Source organism: Dysidea avara, chromosome 2 (genome assembly GCF_963678975.1).
Source record: "Dysidea avara chromosome 2, odDysAvar1.4, whole genome shotgun sequence".
Lineage (NCBI taxonomy): Eukaryota > Metazoa > Porifera > Demospongiae > Dictyoceratida > Dysideidae > Dysidea > Dysidea avara.
The window spans coordinates 13,678,129-13,701,043 of NC_089273.1; the positions used below are offsets into that span (position 1 = coordinate 13,678,129).

A 22,915-nucleotide genomic window follows, 5' to 3' on the forward strand; every position below is an offset into this window, starting at 1 on the left:
GATGGTTTCTGTGTAGCTGAACTCTCTACAAGGTGACCTCTTCTAGCTGATCCTTCTACAGGGGGATTTGTTTGTAGTTAAATTCTCTACATGGTGATTTGTTTGAGGCTGAACTCTCTACATGGCGGTTTCTTTGTAGCTGAACTCTCTACAAGGTGACCTCTTCTAGCTGATCTCTCTACAGGGTGATTTGTTTCTAGCTGAACTCTCTACAGGTTATTTGTTTGCAGCTAAACTCTCTACATGGTGATTTCGTTGTAGCTGAACTCTCTACATGATGGTTTCTTTGTAGCTGAACTCTCTACACGGTGACTTCTTCTAGCTGAACTCTCTACAGAGTAATTTGTTTGCAGCTTAACTCTCAGAGTCTACATGATGGTTTCTTTGTAGCTGAACTCTCTACAAGGTGACTTCTTCTAGCTGAACTCTCTACAGGGTGATCTTTTTGTAGCTGAACTCTCTACAGTGTGATTTGTTTGCAGCTGAACTCTCTACATGATGGTTTCTTTGTAGCTGAACTCTCTACAAGGTGATCTCTTCTAGCTGATCTCTCTACAGGGTGATTTGTTTCTAGCTGTGTGAACTCTCTACAGGCGATATGTTTGCAGCTGAACTGTCTACATGGTGGTTTCTTTGTACCTGAACTCTCTACAAAGTGACTTGTTTCTAGCTGATCCCTCTACAAGGTGACTTCCTCGAGCTAATCTCTCTACAGGTTGATTTGTTTGTAGCTGAACTCTCTACAGGGTGATTTGTTTGCAGCTGAACTCTCTACAGGGTGATTTGTTTGTAGCTGAACTCTCTACAGGATGGTTTCTTTTGTTACTGAACTTTCTACAAGGCTACTTTTTCTAGCTGATCTCTCTACAAGGTGACTTCCTCTAGCTGATCTCTCTATAGGGTGACTTGTATCTAGCTGAACTATCTACAGGATGATCTGTTCATAGTAGAACTCTCTACAGGTTAATTTTTTTGGAGCTGAAACCTCTTGTTTCAAACTGATCTCACTGTAGCATAGCTTCTTTGTAGCTTAACTCTCTACAGAGTGATTTTTTTTGTAGCTGAACTGTATATAGGGTGATTTGTTTGTACCTGAACTTTCTACAGGGTGATTTGTTTATAGCTGAATGCTCTGCAGGGTGATTTGTTTGTAGTTGATCTCTGTACAGGGTTTCTTTGCAGCTGAGTTCTCTACAGGGTGACTTCTTCTAGCTGAACTCTCTCTTGTTTCTAGCTGATCTCTCTACAGAGTAACTTGTTTGTATAGCTGAACTCTTTACAGATTAGTATTTTGGTTGCTGAACTCTCTACACGGTGACTTGTTTGTAGCAAAAATTTCTACAGAGTGACTTATTTGTAGCTGAATTCTCTACAGAGTGACTTACTTGTAGCTGAAAGCTGTATACACTATAAAGTGACTTGTCTGTAGCTGAACTCTCTTCAGGGTTACTTGTTTGCAGGTGATCTCTATAGGGTAACTTGTTTGTATAGATGAACTCTTACAGGATAGTTTCTTTGTAGCTGAACTCTCTCCACAGTGACTTGTTTTTAGCTGAATTCTCTAGAGAGTGTAGCCGAACTCTCTACGGGGTGCATGACTTGTTTATAGCTGAACTCTCATCAGTGTGACTTGCAATGTTATGAATCACTACAGCGATATATTTGTAGCTGAACTCTCTATAGGGTGAATTGTTTCTTGCTGGACTGTCTATAAGATTAACTGTTTGCAGCTGAACTCCCTACAGAATATGGTAATAGAATTCTATAATGGAGTAAATAAATTAGCTGAATGCTCTATTAGGGTGACTGTTCTATTAGAGTATCTCCTTCTCGAATTTGCTACACGGAGTTGGCTTTCGAATCATAACTCAGTGGTTTGTAATCCAATTCTTCTATACTACTGCAAGGACTTTCAATGAAGATTATTCCAGCTATGCACCGATTTTCAGCTCATTGCTCTAAGCGGTTTGCCTAGTAGGCGTGAAAACTAATACTTTTTTATGCGTAAAAATCGATCGCGTAATTGTGACACAGGTTGGGTTTTGTGTCATATCTCCGTGGTCTTTATCTCGATTCCTTTCAAACCACCAAAAGGCACTCCTACGATGGTTACTCCATGTACATAGCAATTTGCAACTCATTCCATGAAGCGGTTTACCCTGTAGGCGTGACAACATATCGATCTTGTTTTACGCGAATAATCGGTAATAACTCCTGATTCATTCACCGGATTTGCACCAAATTTGATGCTAGGATTCGCCTTTGTACTCCCCTTCTATGTGCCACATTTCAAGACGATCGGAGCACGCGTTTGCGTTTTATAGCAATTTTTGCAAGTGTGCGAAAAGACGAAGAAGAAGAAAAATAAAACGTAGGAAAAAAAACAAACTTTGGCCACTCGTATCTCGGAAATGGCTTGAGTGATTTCCTTCAAATTTGGAATGTAGACTCCCCTAGCTGGCGGACAACTCTGTAGCAAATTTGGTTCCAATCGGATGAGGTATCACTGAGATACAAATGTGTGAAAATGACGTTTTCTTTCTTCCTGTCAATATACTCACGGTGTGGCACGCCGGCTTCTTGGGCCGCACGACACACTATCGTGTGTCTTGATTATGAACGTAGTTGTCTGTCTAACTCATGCTGGTATATTCAATCTAAACCAAAACAGCCAAGCTGTAAAAAAAGAATGCGGCTCCCAAAAAGGCCAGGATAAAAAAAACATGTGAAATCCAAGGTGGTGGCCAAGAAATGGCTGTGATGGTAGGTTAATGGCAAAAATTTTAATTACAACAATTCAGGTGAATTTGCGTTGCCTCCTCTACTATGATTTGGCACCAAATTCATCTGAATTGTCGTAATTAAATTTTTGCCATTAACCTACCATCACAGCCATTTCTTGACTGCCACCGTGGATTTCACATCAGACTTCTTTTTTCATCCTGGCCTTTTTGGGGGCTGCACTCTTTTTTTACAAGCTTGGCTGTTTTGGTTTAGATATTACTTCTTTTTGTATTTCAAGCCACAAAGCCAGCCATTAACTGGCTTTGGTGCTTCCTTCTAACTTGTTTTTTTTCTCTTCTGCAGGAATTGTGGAACAAAAGAAGAAATGTTGTGTACAGTTTTTTGTCTGATTAAAAAATATTTGTATATTTAACGATGAAAGATAATCATACTGTAGGTAATAAGGTGACTTCTTATACATAACTGAACTGTAGCTGAAACTCCAATTGTTTGTAGCTGTACTCTTTTCAGAGTGACTTGTTTCTAGCTGAACTCTCTACATGGTAATTTCACTGTGAAAAAAGAGGGATATAAGATGGTATTTCCAATTGCTTATTGAATACAAAAAAGCTTGGTATAACCTGTATTATACTAACAATCCCACGTAAGGCTTTAGTTAATGTGTTAAACATACTAAAACCATATATGTGATGGTATAATGTGGGAATTATATCAGATATAAGCTATTTCAAGTATTGTGGTAATTAAACTGAAACCATACATGCAATAGTATAGTATGCATTATACTAAAGTATAAGATGAGTATAATACAGGATTTATATTAAGGCTTATTTGTATTCAATAAGCCACTGGAAATACCATATTATATCCCACCTTTTTCACAGTGTTTGTTTCCAACACATATTTCTACAGGGTGATTTGTTTGTAGCTGATCCCTATAAGGTAACTTGACTGATATTTCTACAGGGTGACTTGTTTGTAGCTGATCTCTCTACAGGGTGATTTGTTTGTGGCTCAATTCTCTACATGATTGTTTGTTTGTAGCTGAACTCTCTACAAGGTAACTTCTTCTAGCTGATCTCTCTACAAGGCGATTTGTTTGTAGCTGAATTCTCTACAGGGTGATTTGTTTGCAGCTGAACTCTCTACATGATGGTTTCTTTGTAGCCAAACTCTATGCAGGGTGATGTGGTTGTAGCTGATCTCTCTACAGGGTGATTTGTTTGTAGCTGAATTCTCTACATGATTGTTTGTTTGTAACTTAACTCTCTACAAAGTAACTTCTTCTAGCTGATCTCTTTACAAGGCGATTTGTTTGTAGCTGAATTCTCTACAGGGTGATTTGTTTGCTGTTGAACTCTCTACATGATGGTTTCTTTGTAGCCAAACGCTATGCAGGGTGATGTGGTTGTAGCTGAACTCTCTACAGGGTGATTTGTTTGTAGCTGAACTCTGTGCAAGATGATTCATTTCTAGCTGATCTCACTATAGGGTAACTTGTTTGTAGTTGAACTCTCTACAGGATGGTTTCTTTGTAACTGAACTCTCTACAAGGTAGCTTCTTCTAGCTGATCTCTCTACAGGGTGACTTGTTTGTAGCTGAACTTTCAACTTGATGGTTTCTTTGTAGCTGAATTCTCTCAATGTAACTTCTTCTAGCTGATCTTTCTACAGGGTGACTGGTTTGTAGCTGAACTCTCTACATGATGGTTTCTTTGTAGCTGAATTCTCTACAGGGTAACTTCTTCTAGCTGATCTCTCAAAAGGGTGACTTATTTGTAGTCAAACTTTCTACATGATGGTTTCTTTGTAGCTGAACTCTCTACAAGGTAACTTCTTCTAGCTGATCTTTCTACAGAGCGATTTATTTGTAGATGAATTCTCTACAGGGTGGTTTGTTTGCAGCTGGACTCTCTACATGGTGGTTTCTTTGTAGTTGAACTCTCTACAAGGTGACTTCTTATAGCTGAACTATCTACACAGTGATTTTTTCGTAGCTGAACTCTCTACAGGGTGATTTGTTTGTAGCTGAATTCTGTACAAGATGATTTGTTTGTAGCTGAATTCTCTACAGGGTGATTTGTTTGCAGCTGAACTCTCTACAGGGTAGTTTTGTAGCTGAACTCTCTACAAGGTGACTTCTTCTAGCTGATCTCTCTACAAGACGATTTGTTTGTAGCTGAATTCTCTACAAGGTGATTTGTTTGCAGCTGAACTCTCTCCATGATGGTTTCTTTGTAGCCAAACTCTATGCAGGGTGGTGTTATTTTAGCTGAACTCTCTACAGGGTGATTTGTTTGTAGCTGAGTCTATACAGGATGGTTTCTTTGTAACTGAACTCTCTGCAAGGTGATTTCTTCTCTCTACAATGTAACTTCTTGTAACTGATCTTTCTACTGGGTTACTTGTGTCTAGTTGTACACTGGTGATTTGTTTGTAGTTGAATACACTATAGGGTGATTTTTTGTAGCCAAACTCTCTACAGGATGGTTCTTTGTAGCTGAACTCTCTGCACGGTGATTTCTTCTAGCTGATCTCTCTACATTGTAACTTCTTGTAGCTGATCTTTCTACTGGGTGACTTGTGTCTAGTTGTAAACTCTACAAGGTGACTTGTTTGTAGTTGAATACTCTATAGGGTGATTTTTTGTAGCCAAACTCTCTGCAGCGTGATTCGTTTGTAGCTGAACTCTCTACATGATGGTTTCTTTGTAGATGAAGTTGCTACAGGTGACTTGTTTCTAGCTGATCTCTCTTCAGGATGGTTTCCTTGTAGCTGAACTCTCTGCAGGTGATTTTTTTCTAGCTGAACTCGCTCTAGGGTGATCACTTCACAGCTGAACCCTCTACAAGGTGGCTTCTTCTATCTGATCTCTCCACAGTGTGATTTGTTTGTAGCTGAACTCTCTACAAGGTGACGTTTTCTAGCCGAGCTCTCTTATTTCTAGCTGATCTCTTTACAGAGTAACTTGTTAGTAAAGCTGAAGTCTTTACATGATGAATTTTGGTTGTTAAACTCTCTGCATGAAGATTTGCTTGTAGCAGAACTTCTACAGAGTGAATTGTTTGTAGCTGAACTCTCTACAGGGTGCATGACTTGTTTATAGCTGAACTCTCTTCGGTGTGACTTGTAATGTTCTGAATCACTACAGTAATATATTTGTAGCTGAACTCTCTATAGGGTGACTTGCTTCTTGTTGAACTGTCTATAAGATTAACTGTTTGCAGCTGAACTCCCTACAGAATAACTTATAATGTAATAGAATAATTGGTGGTGGAGCAGGCCAAAGAGTGAGGGGGCCAGGCCAGCTGTAAGTTGAAGACCAAAACAAAGATCACAGCCTACTGACAATAGCTGCTTTTCACCAAATATATTTCCTTATTTATAACTACACATATGTACTAAGTAGCTTGATACACTGTTTCTCTGAATACTGTGACTGCTCTATTAGAGTATCCAGATCCTGACTGTTCTATTAGAGTATCTCGATCTTGTCTTGCAAACAGTGTCCCATAAAAGGGGAGGGGGGCATGGCCCTATGAATAGAATTCTATCATGGAGCAAATAAATTAGCCGAATGCTCTATTAGGGTGACTGTTCTATTAGAGTATCTCGATCTCGTATTTGCTACACGGAGTTGGCTTTCGAATCATAACTCAGTGGTTTGTAATCCAATTATTCTGTGCTACTGTAAGAACTTTCTAAGAAGATTATTCCAGCTATACAGCGATTTCAGCTCATTGCTCGTAGCGGTTTGCCTAGTAGGCATAAAAACTAATACATAAAAATTGATCGCGTAATTGTGACACAGGTTGGGTTTTGTGTCATATCTCCTTTCAAACCACCAAAAGGCACTCCTACGATGGTTACTCCATCTACATAGCAATTTTAACTCATTCCATGAAGCGGTTTACCCTGTAGGCGTGACAACACATCGATCTTGTTTTATGCGAATAATTGGTTATACTGCTCCCGAACCATTCATCGGATTTGCACCAAGTGTAATGCTAGGATTTGCCTTTGGACTTCCTTTCTGTGTGCCAAATTTCATGGCGATCGGAGTACGCATTTGCATTTTATAGCAATTTTTGCACGTTTTCGAACACGAAGGAAAAAAAATCGAAACTTTTGCCAAAATGGTCCTCAGATACTATGCTCTTTTCTCAGAAGACACAATAGATTTTGTTTAGGTTTTATAATGTAGTTAAATAGGTGTAAGTTGTAAGTAGTTTAGTTTATTGTTACCAGTTAGTGTGGTAGTTTGTAATTAGCTAGTCAAAATTTGGCAGCTCGTATCTCGGAAATGGCTATAGCGATATTTCCTTTAAATTTGGTATGTAAACTCCCCTGGCTGGCGGGCAAATCTGTAGCAAATTTGGTTCCAATCGGATAAGGGATCACCGAGATACAAAAGTGTGAAAATGACGTTTTCTTTCTTCCTATCAAAAATTTATACCCATGGTGTGGCGCACCTGTTCTTGGGCCGCATGACAAACTATCTTGTGTCTTGATCAGGCTTTAAATGTTGCTTTTCAGCAATGCCTTTTTCCGCAATTCAGCTCTTTATGAAGTATTTAAATAATTCCAGTATTGAGTTTCTTCTTATTAGAAAACTCTTTGAATAACCTTAACTAGCTATATCAAGACACTCGTGCAGCCCAAGAAGCCAGTGCGCAACACCCTTGTCCATATTGAAAGGAAGAAAGAAAACACAATTTTCGCACCCCGTAGCTCTGCATGTGCTACCTTGATGAAATGAGATGATTTTTGCTGCGGATATTCCTGCCAACTTCAGTACTCCACATTCCAAATTTGAGCGAAATTGCTTTGACCTGCATGCAGTTCGATTCCTGTGGTTGGAGGGATTTTTCCTTACTTTGGCCCCTTTTCTGTTACACCTTTTCAGCCATAAGTCACTAAGTCTAAGTCCTTGAAATTAGGTTAGGTAATCCTAAGGCTGCAGCACATGTTGCTGCAGACCTTCAGTACTGGTTACTGTAAAGCATTAATACTATAAATACTTTAGGATTAAGGAAGAAAATCCATCCCTCCTGGAGGAGACTGAGTGTGGCCCCGACTAGACATTGGGTGACCTGCAGTTCGATTCCTGGGGTTGGAGGGATTTTTTTTCCTTACTTTGGCCCCTTTTCTGTTACACCTTTTCAGCCATAAGTCACTAAGTCTAAGACCTTGAAATTAGGTTAGGTAATCCTAAGGCTGCAGCACATGTTGCTGCAGACCTTCAGTGCTGGTCACTGTAAAGCATTAATACAATAAATACTTTAGGATTAAGGAAGAAAATCCATCCCTCCTGGAGGAGACTGAGTGTGGCCCCGACTAGACATTGGGTGACCTGCAGTTCGATTCCTGGGGTTGGAGGGATTTTTTCCTTACTTTGGCCCCTTTTCTGTTACATCTTTTCAGCCATAAGTCACTAAGTCTAAGTCCTTGAAATTAGGTTAGGTAATCCTAAGGCTGCAGCACATGTTGCTGCAGACCTTCAGTGCTGGTCACTGTAAAGCATTAATACAATACAATACAAGTGTTCCCGAGATATGCGACTTCAAAAATTGGCTTAGTTTCTTGTGTTTTTTTTTTGTTGTTTTTTTTTGTTTTTTTTCTTCCTCTTTTCACACACTTACACAACTACCATAAAATGCGAACGTATTATCCAATTGCCTTGAAATTTGACACACAGAAGGGAGTACAAGGAGAATCTTGGTAACAAGTTTTGTTGGAATTACAGTAAACAGTCAAGGAGTTATTAGCGATTATTCACAAAAAATAACACGAATATATGTTGTCTCGCCTAATGGGTAAACCGCTTATAGGAAGAAGCTGAAAATCGATGCGTGGATAGGTTAAGTATTGAACCTCAAACCTTCTGTGGTTTGAAAGAAATCGAGCTAAAAACTACGAAAATACAGCGAAAATACCAACATTGTGTAGCAATTATGCAATCGAGATTAGCTAATAATAAAACCAGCACTTTCCATGCCTACCAGAAAAACCGCTTGGAGTTATGCTTTGAAAATCGCTTTACACATGGAGTAATCATCTTAGAAAGGATCTTCAATGATGTAGAAAAATCAGACTTAAAGCCACAGAGTTATAACATAAAATCCAACTTAATGTAGGAAGTGCAAGATGGACATACTCTACTAAAGCAGTCATCCTAATAGAGCAGTCACCCTGAAGAGAGATCAGATAGAAAGAAGTAACCCATATAGAGATCAGCTGCAACAAATCACCCAGTAGAAATATGTGCTGGAAACAAATCACCATGCAGAGAGATCAGTTAGGAACAAGTCACCCAGTAGAGAGTTCAGCTAGAAACAAGTCACCCTGTAGAGAGATCAGCTACAAACAAATCACCCTGTAGAAGAATCAAGTCACTCTGTAGAGATATCATCTAGAAACAAGTTACCCTATAAAGAGATCAGCTACAAACAAATCGCCCTGTAGAACATATGCTAGACACAAGTCACCCTGAAAAGAGTTCAAACTACAAACAATGAGAGTTTTAGCTACAATTCAGTTATGTAAGAAATCGCCTTATTACATATGTAATATCATTCAGTGTAAAATATACAAATATTTAATTAGACAAAAAGGTATACACATAATTGCTTCTGGTTTTTGTTCCACAATTCCTGCAGTGAAGAAAAACAAACAAGTTAAAAGGAAGCACCAAAGCCATTTGATGGCTGGCTTCATGGCTTGCAATACAAAAAGAAGTGATATCTAAGCCAAAACAGCCAAGCTGTAAAAAGAGTGCAGCCCCCAAAAAGGCCAGGGTGAAAAAAGACGTGAAATCAAAAGTGGCAGCCAAGAAATGGCTGTGATGGTAGGTTAATGGCAAATATTTTAATAATGACAATTCAGGTGAATTTGGTGCCGAATCCTAGTGAAACGTGGAGGCAACACAAATTCAGCTGAATTGTCGTTATTAAAGTTTTTGCCATTAACCTACCATCACAGCCATTTCTTGGCCGCCACCTTGGATTTCACATCTTATTTCACCCTGGCCTTTTTGGGGCCGCACTCTTATTTTACAGCTTGGCTGTTTTGGTTTAGATTATTTATATGTGACCCAGTCTCCATGTCAGCAGATTCGATTTTTCACCTAGGACACACAGCTACATGAATAAACTATCTAATTCCACATTTAAAATCAGCTAGACTTGAGTGGTCTGGTTTTGCTGGCTGCTTTTCCCAAGCCCAGTGGCGATCCGTACGTGTGGTGTGGGGCCTTAATGGAGCTCTGGTCTGCCTGGGAATGACTGTGTGTGGCTGTACAGCCCTGTGGTGTTGAATAAGTACCTCTGCTGTGAGTTTCCTTTCATTTTAGCCAGTTTTGAGACCTCATTGGCTCAAAATTTGGCCTAATTCATCCCTTGGCTTTCCTATTCAATTTTTGAACACCATCTTTCCCGCCTTCCAGGGCCCCCGCCTCCCACCCAATTTGCAGCTTGCCTGATACAGTCAACCTCGGTTTAAAAACCATCTAAAATGGAGGGAAACGTATTTGTTGGCTACTTGCACAGTGGATGCTCTGGAAGGTAAGGGATTGGTGTAAAGCGTGTGAAAATTTGGTACACATAGCTTCAACCATTGGCGAGCTACAACACACTAAATACTTAAAACCGGCATTTCTCGATACTTTTAAATAGACAATAAGCCCGGTTTTGTCAGACTGGGTCACATATCCTTTAATTAAATTAGGGGAAAGATGGATTGGATCATTTTAGTGTTTTTTATCTGTGCTTTTTTCAAATTTTTGTTTGTGCTCAAATGTGACTGGATCTGCAAAAATGGGTCTTATAACCTTCAAATCAAACAGGGTATAAGACCCCTTTTCACAGAGTCTGCCACATATATATTTGTTGTTTAACCTTTCTTTCACTGGTGTTCTATACCTATTGTATTTAGATTCCAGGCCGCAACTGAAACATCTATATAATCTTGTTTCTCCCTGTAATGCTGCTAGTTGGAGAAAAATAGGGCATTACCTAGGATTTGAACATGAACTACTGGATATAATTGACCATGATTATCAACACAGAGCTGAAGACTGCTGCAATGCATTATTGGAAGAATGGCTAGATGTGGATACTACTGCAACATGGAATAAGGTAATTAAAGCGATTGAGTCTCCAGCAGTACTACTGTCAACAGTTACAAATCAATTGCGCCAGTACTACATAAATGATAAATCTGCTGGCTCATCTGATGATTTGCTGTATCATCAGCTGGATAATGTTACTACTGTAGCTCTTATCCACCACAAGCACAGAAGTGCTACAAATAGAGAAGTAATTGCTGTGGCAAATGTAATGCACAAAGGTAAGGTTACCGTGAAACAACATCATAATGATTCAAAACAGTCAACCAATTACCAAGAATATCTTGTTGGTTGTCAAACAAACAAAGACCTTTCAGAGCTATTTTCTTCATTGGAAATTAGCAAAGAGAATGTTCCAACAAGAATATTGATTGAGGGAGCTCCTGGAATTGGTAAAACAATCTTATCAAATCAAATAGCTTTTCAGTGGGCAACTTTCAAACTTTTAGTTGAGAAAAAGCTTCTGTTTTTAATAATATTGAGGGATCCAAATGTGCAAGAAATCAAAACATTAGAGCAATTTGTTTCCTATGCTATAAAGGCTTCTGACATTAACAATACAGTGAAAAGCGTAGCACAACACCTTGAAGACACATCTGGAAAACATTGTACAATTGTGTTTGATGGGTATGATGAACTATCTGAAGAAAAGAAAGTTGATTCATATGTGGTGAAAATAATTAAACATGATGTTTTAAAACTCTGTAGTATTGTGATCACATCACGTCACAGTGCATCAGCTAACCTTCATGGTGATGTTGATTGTAGAGTAGAAATATTGGGATTTACGAAAGAGAAGAGGGATGAATTCATAAACAGATGTTTAGCAGATGATAAAGATAAAATTCAAAAAATGAAAGACTATTTGATTGCAAATCCATTCATTGATGGCTTGTGTTATATTCCTTTAAACATGACAATTTTGATATATCTTATGTTAGAATCTGATACTGCTGATCTTCCAAAAAACCAAACAGAAATTAATGACCAATTTACAGTTGCAGCAATTTCAAGGTACCTGAAAAAAGAACACAATGTAGAATATGCCACAAGAAATCTTCAAAGTTTGCCTAAAGAATTTAAGGATCAGTTTGACTATCTGTGTAAATTAGCATATATTTTTCTTGGTAAGGATAAAATTGTTTTCAATGATCAGGAAATTGAAACACACTGCCCAAAATTTTATGGCAAGTGGAGTACATTAGGTCTACTAAAAGTTGTAAAGTATAAAGGTGGTTTCCTGAAAGGTACATCTGTTGCTTCATATAACTTTTTGCACTTTTCCATTCAAGAATTTTTAGCTGCATATTACATACACTCTTTGAATGACAAAAAAGAAATCAAGATTTTAAAAAGCAATTTTTGGAATCCACGTTATCTTAATGCTTCAGTTATGTATGTTGGCTTAACAAAGGGAAATGGCTTTGCTTTACAACACTTTTTATCTGGTCACAAATTTCCTATACTTACTAAGCTTTTCAGGAGCAAGTGTATTGCTCCGAATACAACCAGTAACAAAGTTAAGTGTCTTCATTTACTGCAGTGTTTCTCAGAAGCAGGCAATGATGAGCTTATACAGCAACTAGGGAGCTTGTCAGATAACAAAACTATAGATTTGAGTGGTTATGCATTATTGGCTAAAGATATACAAACTCTAAGTTTTTTTCTCACAAGATCAACCACCAAAACTTGGGAGGTACTAAACCTCTCTAAGTGTTACATGGGAGATAACACTTTTGATGTGTTTTGCAAAATGTTGCCTGATTTTAATGAGAACAAAGTTGTAATTTTATCTGTAGATCTGTCATATAATCACTTAACACAATCCTCCTTTGAAGGAATTTTTGATCTTGTTTACTGTTTTAATGTTAAACATTTGATCATTCAGGAAAATAACATGCACAAAGATGCATTTGAAGATTCATTATTAGCAATCAGTATTAAGAGAAAGGTAGCAGTTGTACTACAAGCTGATGATCATGATCATTACTACATCAATCATACATTTGGCGAAGAATCCCTAGACATTCAGACAAGGTGTAATTATCACTTATGGAATACTGATTTTATTCTTCAGTTAACTGATAGCACCTTTGTATCTATGGTTACAAGCATTAACTCCTTAAGTATATGTGATAAATTTGTACTTGATGATACAACTACAACAATTGCACAATATTTTGGAGAATTGGACAAAATTTTGAAGGTTGATTATGCATTACATTCACATAATAGGTTTTATGCTTTTAATACTAGCATGTTCAAGACTATGCATGCTTTTAATGAATTTATAGCTTATCATAAATTTGTCCAGGCAGATGAAAACAGTGCAAAAGAACAATGGAAAATTGTCAGTCTCTACAATTGCATAACTGATGATAATCCAATAATTAATGCATTTAAATATTGTTTTGATCAAGAATGCAACTTTTATATTGATTCACTGACAATTTCACAATGCCAAGTAGTAACTACAGACACCATAATTGAAATACTCAAGTACTGTGTCATAAAGAATCTTATCATAATGGGTAATAGCGGAATATCACAAAGTAGGTTATGTAATGCTATTTCGAATGAAGTTTTTGGAAACTATCAACTGTTAAATTTTAAATTTGGGGTGCCACTACTAATCTTAAATGATTATTTTTGGACAGATAAAGAAACATCGCTGCATTGGTATGTTAGAAAATATTTGGTAAATTGCAAACTTGATGATTCATTAGAAATTACTAATAGTTATTTCTGCGAAGATTCATCCTTTACATATGAGCTAACAATTTCAAATTGTGGTTTTCGAGAGGATGATATAGAAAGTATTGTTTTGCTCAATGAAAATACTTTTATGTGTATAAGAATATATGAAGGTAAAATTCAAGATGAAGTTGGATTAAATGTGTTAAGACATTTTCAAGAATTTAATAAGGATGAATCCGAATGTATTTTGATTTCTGATTCACAATTAATAGGCTACGGAGTAACAGAGCTACAAATTAATGAAATGCTTGAAAGCAGCAAGAACATAAATTCTATCTATCTTCTAAATTGCAGTTTAACTGAATTAGCCATGTTTAAAAGTATACCTGAATATTGGGACACAATTGATATATCAGGATCTTGTATAGGAGATGAAGGTATCGAAAAACTTTGCATGCATTTCTCATGTTTCACAGACAGAGTAATATGGATAAAGCATTTTAATGTTTCATGTAATGGTTTAACTCCATCGTCATTAATAAAACTACTTCAATTCTGTGTTGTTGCAAATTTAATTGTATCACATAACAATATTATAATGGTTGATGATCAAAAAATAAGTTTCAATGCGATGCTACAAAATACTCATCATATTTTAGAGATTGAATATCTCAATTTTTTACAACACATTCCATTAGTAGTTACAGACTTAACTAAAATCTATATATATTTAACAGCAACCCCGGTTGATCTAGCAGCTATTCAAGAGTCATCATGCAAGGGTTGGCAGCAATGCAGTATATTTCATGTTCATTATCATTGCAATAACAATGTTGAAATCAAGCACTGTCTAACTTTAGATTACTCCTATTTAGTATTACATTTTAACATTGTTAAAGTTGGTGGCAATTATGAACTGATTAAGGTGGTAATTTCAGTTATACTAAATGGATTATTAGTATCTGGCCACAAGATAAGAACTATTGATCTTTGTAATTGCAGAATTGATGACAGCGTTTGCAGTGTATTATGTAAATCTATTTTTAATGACAAGTGCTTATTGAATTATGTTGAAGAACTAGACTTGTCTAGTAACCTAACTACTGAATATTGCATTGGCTCAATCATTAAATCTCTTCAATACTGCATCATTAGAAAGTTGAAAGTATCTCTTACACCTTCTACATTTTTAAATGAATTTGTAGGGAGCATATTTACTGCCTGCTCTGGACAACCAGGGATACGTAATTCTATCAGTGGAGTTCCTTTCTCACTCATTAACCTCACTTTACCAAACAACCACTATGATTCTGAGGCTGAAGAGGATGAAGAAAGTCTATTTTATAATGTCATTGGTGACCAAATATGGCAGGAAAGTTATATATTTACGTTTTTTATAAATTACACATATGGTGATTCAGACATAAGTTTACATAGAGTATTAAAAGATTTGGAAACAGATCTACAATTTGCAAAACTACACCATATCCATGTTTATAATAGCTTTAAAAAGGCTGAGCATTTTCTGCAAAAGATTTTGGCTATCTTGCTTCTTAAAAGAGTTGATGATGTTATGATATATGAAGTGAACTTGCCAGACAAAGTGGTTAAGGAAATTGTAAATAGCCTCAATTGGTTAGGTGATCGTATTCATTTTGTTTTAACATCAAAGACAATGATTTATGCATACAATGCCAGCGGTCATCATATTTTAGCAGCTATCAAACAGTCTTCAAATCTCAATTCAACACAGCCTGCCCTCATAGAGCAGCCGGTATATACGAACATAACAAATACAAGTACTTCATTATCTATTGCTTCATATCATTGGCAATATATTCATTTAAATAATTGTAACATTACTGATGAAGACCTTTATGAATTACAAGCTTGCTTCAGCAATGTTACAATTGGGTTCCTGAATCTGTCTTGCAATAAGTTAACATTACGTGCTGTTATTATGTTTGTTCTAAATTGTAAAGATGTACAAAATCTGCATATCAATTTGGAGTTTAATCTATGTGAAATTCTTTCCAGTTTCAACCCTAATTTATTTAAAAGAGATTTACAAATAGAAATTAGATTCAAAGGATCAGTAGCTTTCATTTTATGCGGATCTTATTTGTGTAAATCGCATTCCTATATTGATGAATTCTTAGCCACTGCTATGGCCTCATCAGAAGAAATTCACTTTTTGATGTTCAACTGTAGATTCCATGTACAAGATCTTGATGTCATACCATATAAATTCAGTTTAGTTCAAAATTTATCCAGTATTTATCTACACAATGTTTCCTTGCAGGCTCGTCATCTTTTAAGTGCAATTGAAACTCTTCTGAATGTTAACTTGTTTATTGCAGAAAAAGATTTTCTCTTTACAAACAACTTTGACAATCATGAAAGATATTTCTTTTCAGAAGGGAGTGCTAGGCTTGAAGTGACATGGCACAGACATAATAAGTTCATATTTAAAGAAATGCCATTAGCAATAGAGATGACAAGTGTATTGAAGGATACAAAAAGCCTAAATATTTCTAATGTCGATGTGAATGATGACTTAGCTAAGAATATTGTGACATTAGTTACTGTGGGTACTTTATCAATACTAATATTGGAAAACCTTAAATTAAGTGACCAACAAATAATGCTAATACTCAAAAGTTTAGAGTGTTCAACTTCATTGACCTGGCTTGAAATAAGTTACATAAATGCTGTGCAGCATTGTCGATATGAGCTATTTGCTGTAGTTGTTAAAAAAAGGAATTTATATTTTCTTATTGTTGAAAAGCATCTTGTATTTACAAACCATTCAATAGATACTGATTATGAGCACGGAAAGCTAATGTCTACACAAAAGGGTGTCAGATTTGAAATACACCAAGCAAATTTCACTGTATTCATAACAAGGGAACTGTTTGCAATTAAGGATACAATAAAGATGAAGAACATATTGAAAGAGATTAATGCATTTACGAGTTGTAGTATTTCAAATGCTTATGTGACTGATGATAAAGCCAATGATATTGCAACGCTTCTTTCCACTGACTCAGATACTTTGCCTAAAATAAACATAACGAACCTGAATTTGAGTGGCAAACAATTAATGATAATATTGAAGAGTTTGCAGTATGCCACTTCATTGACACATTTTGTAATAAACTCCATCAATGTTGTTAACTATTGTCAAGATGCTCTCTCTTCTATAATTGCCGAAAATGAAACTTTATCTCACCTTGAGATCTCCAATTGTAACCTAAAAGAAGCAACTATTATAAAGATAGCTGAAGCAATGTTCATAGTTTCAAAATCGATAAGATATTTAATTTTGAGTTACAATAGAATTTCTGATGCAGCAGCAGCCAAATTGGCTACTACATTGAGAAAGATGAATTCTCTAATACACCTTGATTTAGCAAATACTAACCTGCAAACTGAAGGTATTATTAGTATTGCACAAAGCTTAAGACAAACTACTTCATTAGAGACCTTTTGTATTAGCAACTGCAATATTCCAAACCAAGCTGTTGTGTATATTGTTAGAAATATACTAATGCACTCATTGAGTTGTTTAGAAATGTCAAACTGTAAATTAGAAGAAACCTCAATCTATGATATTACAACAGGATTAATTTATACTTCATCACTAAATACAATAGACTTAAGCATGAATAAAATCACTGATATGACAACTGCTAACCTTGCTAGAATAATTAATAAGAATCAAAACATTAAATGTCTGAAACTGTCCATGAGCGGTTTGAATGAAAGAAGTGTTATTGAAGTATTATCTTCATGTAAAGTATTAAAACAATTAGTTCAAGTTGATTTAAACTTTGCTCACTTAAGCGCACCAGTATCTGAAAATGGTCCTCATATGTACTTTTCCATTGACGATATTATTCAGCAAATTGTCATTATAGAAGAGGAAGATCCATATAATAGTATAATGGAAGAGATTAATAAACAGTTGACACACTTTACACTAAGCAACTGTAGCCATAAGGAGATGTTTAGTGCTCTTGCAGCTTTGTCATCATTAGAGCATCTAGATGTAAACTCAAGCACCATTCCTTTTGCAGCTATTTCAAGTACAATAGAAAATAATACAAGTTTGAAGCACATAAACATTTCTAATTGTTCCTTATGTGAGCACATGTTTCATATAATAGCTAAAGCTATGTCAACACTCACTCAGTTGGGGTATCTTAATATAAGTGGCATCAGAGTAACTAAAAAAGCAGCAGGTTTTGTAGCAGCTACCATCGCTAAAAACCTTGCAATATACCATTTTGATGTGTCCAAATGTCAGCTACAGCCAAATGGACTGATGAAAATTGTGAAGAGCTTAATGCATTTAAAGAACTTATCTTACCTTGATATCAGTTATAGTTACTTCACTGCAGAAGCTGCCAATGAGCTGGCTTACACATTCACCCAAGGTGTTGAACTTGAACACTTATGTTTGAGTAACTGCAACTTGTATGAACAATCTTTTCTTGCCATTGTAAAGTCTCTTGCAAGTATGACTGCTTTAAGGCATCTAAATTTAAGCAACAACATTATCAACTCTCAAACTGCTTTTGCACTAAGTGACTGCATTGCAAATAATTCTAACATAGAATACCTAGATTTGAGTAACTGCAGTTTATCTGAAAATGAACTTAGGAAAGTTACTGCCAGTCTGAAGCTACTGAGTTCCTTAAAACATTTGAATTTCAGTTCATCTGTATTAAATGTTCATGTTGTAGATGATCTTGCATTTGCAATTGGCAACAATACTGGATTGGAATACATCAATTTTTCCAATTGCCAAGTGCAGAAAAATGGCATCTTTAAAATTTTACAAAAAATGCTGCAAACACATACCCTGAAATATATCAATTTCCAGTCAAATATTATTGATACTGGGCAAGTGGATAAAAAGAAGTCTAAAAATGTGATTACAGTACTAGTTCGGATAATTGTTAACAATAAATCACTGGAATATGTTAATTTTTCCAGCTGTGGACTGTCTGCACTAGATGTAACGTCTATCATGAAAGCTCAAAGTGTGTTGTCAAATTTGGTTTACATCAATATTTCTAACAATGATGTAGATACTGAAGCTGCAGATGAGATATCATCTGTAATAAAAAGCAATAAATCATTGGAAGTTGTAGACTTTAGTAGATGTGATATGGGAGTAGGCAGCATGAGTACAGTTTCTAATGCTCTTTCGCAATGCATGCATCTTAGAATAGTCAATCTTAGTAATAATGTTATCACTAGAGAGGCTACCAAGGTATTGGCATTAAGTTTGTGCAATATTGCTACATTGGAACACCTTGATCTCTCATGTTGCTCTTTGGAATGTTCTCAATTTTTTGCAACTCTAAGTACAAGTTCATCATTGCATTTTAAGTTGAAACATATTAATCTCAGTTTAAATGAGATAGTATGTGGAGCATCATCATATTTAGCCAGTTTACTGGATGATAGCGGTATGACTGAATATCTTGATTTGTCTAACTGCTGCTTACCGACAAATGATGAAGAAGATGGCTTATATTACATACTTTATGTGCTTAAAAATAGCAATTACTTGAAGCATCTAAATTTGCAATCAAATAAATTTACAAAAACGTCAGCATGTACTCTTTACAATGTACTATGCATTAACCAAGAGCTTGAATATCTCAATTTGGATCAATGTGAAGTACCCGAATTCTTCCTGGGTGATATCCTCAAGCAGTGCAGAGCATTAAAATTATTAGATATCAGTAACAGTATTGTGACTGATGAGGCTGCTTGTGTGCTTTCTTCTGTGATTAGTAGCAGAGTACTGGAATATTTGAATATGAAAGATTGTATTCTACAAGAAGATGGCACTGAAATACTTGTTAATGCAATGGCATTAAATACAAACATGCAATACAAAGTTATGGAGGAAGAGACTAAACATGCCATAGTAGGTGTGGTGATTAGTAATTTAACCATTTCTATGTATAGATTTGATGTCACTAAGTATGATCCATTTGCAGTAAATCTAAATTTTGGAATTATCAAACCAATATGCTATTACAAGCTAACGCTACATTGCATTTCAGAGAAGATGTGCAGTCTTATTGTGTCCGCCTTTTCCACTGAAGATGTAGAATATTTAAATATTTCTCATTGTGAATTGAGTGATTATAATTTCCATTTAATAATGCAAGCTATACAGCATATTTCTTCACTAAAGTATTTTGTTCATAAGTCAAGTACAATTCAAGATGACGGTCTAAATAATATTGTTACTGTTATGTACAACTGCAATAGCAATGTGTTACATGTTGATCTTTCTGACTGTAGTATTTCTGGATCACATATTTCGTGTGTTGCTAAAGGTTTAGTGACAGTACAAAATTTAAGATATTTGAACATTTCTAGCAATGAAATGACTAAAGAAGCTGTCAATGATGTAGCATCTGTTATCACCTGCTGCAAAACATTAGAACATTTTCATGCAAATACCTGTGGCATAGATGATGTTGGAATTGAAATCATTTGTGAAGCACTATCAACAATTACTTCACTACTTTCTTTTGACATCAGTTACAATCAGATTGGAAACAACTGTGCAGGGCAAATTGCTAGTGTGTTGTACAGCAATGCTAAACTTGAGTATCTTGATTTCACCAATTGTTTCACAGAAAATTTGTTCACAGTGGGTCCTATCAAATTGAAATCAATAAAGAGTTTGTCCTTAGAAAACAATCTAATAGATAATAATTCAGCAGAAATAATTAAAACTGCTCTTATTAACAATATTATGATTGAAAATCTTATTCTATCACACTGCAACATGACAGAAGAAGGATTACTTTTAATATTATCCACTCTAGAGAATGTTCATAGTTTGAAATATATCAACTTGGGATCAAACGATTTCACTAAATTGATTGCAGAACAAATGTTTTCAGTTCTCCATGCTAATGGTAATCTATGGAATATTGACTTATCTGACTGTAAACTATCACAAATAGATCTAGTTGCTTATGTTAATCTGGTGATACTAAGTGAAGGCAGTGTGATTCAGCATATTAACTTTAAACACAACAATTGTGATGTAGGTCATGATGATTCAGATTTACATGAGGATGAATGTGTAAATATGCTTCCTATTAATAAATCATTAGAGTATATCAACTTATCACAATGCAAACTTTCTAATTTGATGACACACAGGGTTTTGTTAACATTAAGCAATTGCAGATCACTGACCTATTTAAGCTTATGCTCTTGTAGTATTTCCAGTGTGTTATTACTTGGATCTATCATCACTAACAATCAAAATTTGGAATATTTAGATTTGTCGGATTGTAAACTACTGCAAGAAGATATTATAACAGTTTCTGAAAGCTTGAGAAAAACAAGTTCATTTCATTACCTTCTGCTCAGCTATAATGAGATTAATGACAGTGCAGCTCAGGAATTAGCATCAGCCATTAGTATCAATATGTCATTAAAACATCTGTCATTATCGGATTGTAAGCTACACGAAAAAGGAATGTTATTTATAGCTGAGGCTTTGCAATGGGTTTCATCATTACAATATCTTGATTTAAGCCATGGAGTAATTACAGATACTGTAGCCTCAGGCATTGCAAAAGCACTATCTTGTAACACTTCCCTTGAGTGCTTAAACATGCGTTACTGCACTTGGCCAAACAATAGCTTTGCAATAATTCACAGAAAGCTAGATATTGAAAAACTGACAAGCCTACGAGAGGTTGATTTTTCAAGTTCTTGTTAATCTTACATGTCACCATTACTTAATTGCTTCATTCATTTTGCACAAACATTTTTATATTCATTTTTATTACTTCATTTCAGTATTATGTGTAAGGTAGCTTTACTATAAAGTAGCTTTACAGTAGCTTTACTATAAATATTCAAACCCTGTTGTGTTATGATAGTTGGTGTATATTATTGATTAGTGTGGCAGGTGATTGTGATATTTATTTTCCATTGTATGCTAACTAGGCAGACAGAAGTGCTGAATGGAAAGTCAATTTTCAAGCTCACACATTGGTTTAGCAGCTAATGGTAATAGGGATGCGGCGATTATGCCGGCATAATTTCGGGCATAAAAGTTATGTGTAGGAATCAGGACTTATGCTAGCATTTTGAGGTGATATTAAAGCTTTAACAGTAGGAAAATCTACAGATTGCACAATTCAGTTAAAAAGATCGAGATACCCTAATAGAGCAGTCAGAAACTCTAATAGAACAGTCACTGAAAATTATTAACTCTAATAAAGCAGTCACATTGAAATGAAATACTCTAATACAGCAACTAGCTAAAGAAGTGAAAACTATTTGAAGCTTAAACATCAATGAAAGTGGTGAGATACAACAATGAACTGCCAATTATGTTGGCATAATTTGGGGAATAATGGGCAATTCTCAAAAACATAATAGGTGATTTTTTGAGCACTGCTCAAAACCATAATGCTCAATTTCTGGAGCATAATAGCCTCATGCCTAATGGGTAAGATTGATAGACTTTATAAAGTAAGTACTAATGATGGTCTTAGGCTATTCGCATGCTACCCTCAAGAGTCTTCAAACTTTAGTACCAGTAGTGGAAACAGTATTTACATAATTTCCCCATCACCTAAGATGTGGATGACCCCATATCTACCCACGTGTTCTATAGCAGGTCAATATAATCACTTTAGCCCAGCATGATGCATCCTACAGACTTTCAGTACCTACAGTATGCTGTTAAGCCTAATGAATATATGTGACTGTGTCTGGGAAAACCGTTCTTATCGCCCATTTAAAAGTATCGAGAAACGTCGGTTTTAAATATTCTGTGTGTTGTAGCTGGCCAATGGTGGTAGCTACGCATACCAATTTTTCACACGTTTTACAACAATTTCTTACCTTCCTGATCATCCACTGAAGAAGTAGTCAACAGCTAAGTTTCCCGCCATTTTAGATAGTTTTTAAACCGAGGTTGTCTGTAGGGGTTTTACTCTTTTCACCACCTTTCATAACCCTTACGTAATATTAAGCTCAAAAGCATCCAGACTTCCTACTGTAGTTGTTGCTCTCTCTCTTCGACTTTAGGGCACGCATCTTGTATAGTTGCCGCGAGTAGTCGACTTTAGGGGATGCGTCCAGTAGTTTCCGCAAATAGTAGACTTTAGGGGAAGCGTCCAGTAGTTGCCACGAGTAGTAGACTTTAGGGGAAGCGTCCAGTAGTTGCCACGAGTAGTAGACTTTAGGGGAAGCGTCTAGTAGTGTTAGCGTTAGGGTTAGGGTTCAGCTTTGGTTTCTTCTTCACCTTTAGGGTTAGGTTCTTCTTACTATATACAGCTT

The 22,915-nt window shown here is 35.9% G+C and overlaps 2 protein-coding genes across 4 annotated transcripts in view; one reads left to right on the forward strand and one right to left on the reverse strand.

Moving 5' to 3' along the window:
- The window catches only part of LOC136246656 (uncharacterized), a 275,289-nt gene that overhangs the window by 122,719 nt on the left and 129,655 nt on the right, over nucleotides 1-22,915 (reverse strand). The gene's annotated exons all lie outside the window — the stretch shown is intronic.
- On the forward strand, nucleotides 17,179-21,526 carry LOC136243351 (protein NLRC5-like). The gene has a single exon (XM_066034873.1). It carries the CDS (start codon nucleotides 17,232-17,234, stop codon nucleotides 21,339-21,341), a length of 4,110 nt encoding a protein of 1,369 aa, XP_065890945.1. The 5' UTR covers nucleotides 17,179-17,231; the 3' UTR covers nucleotides 21,342-21,526.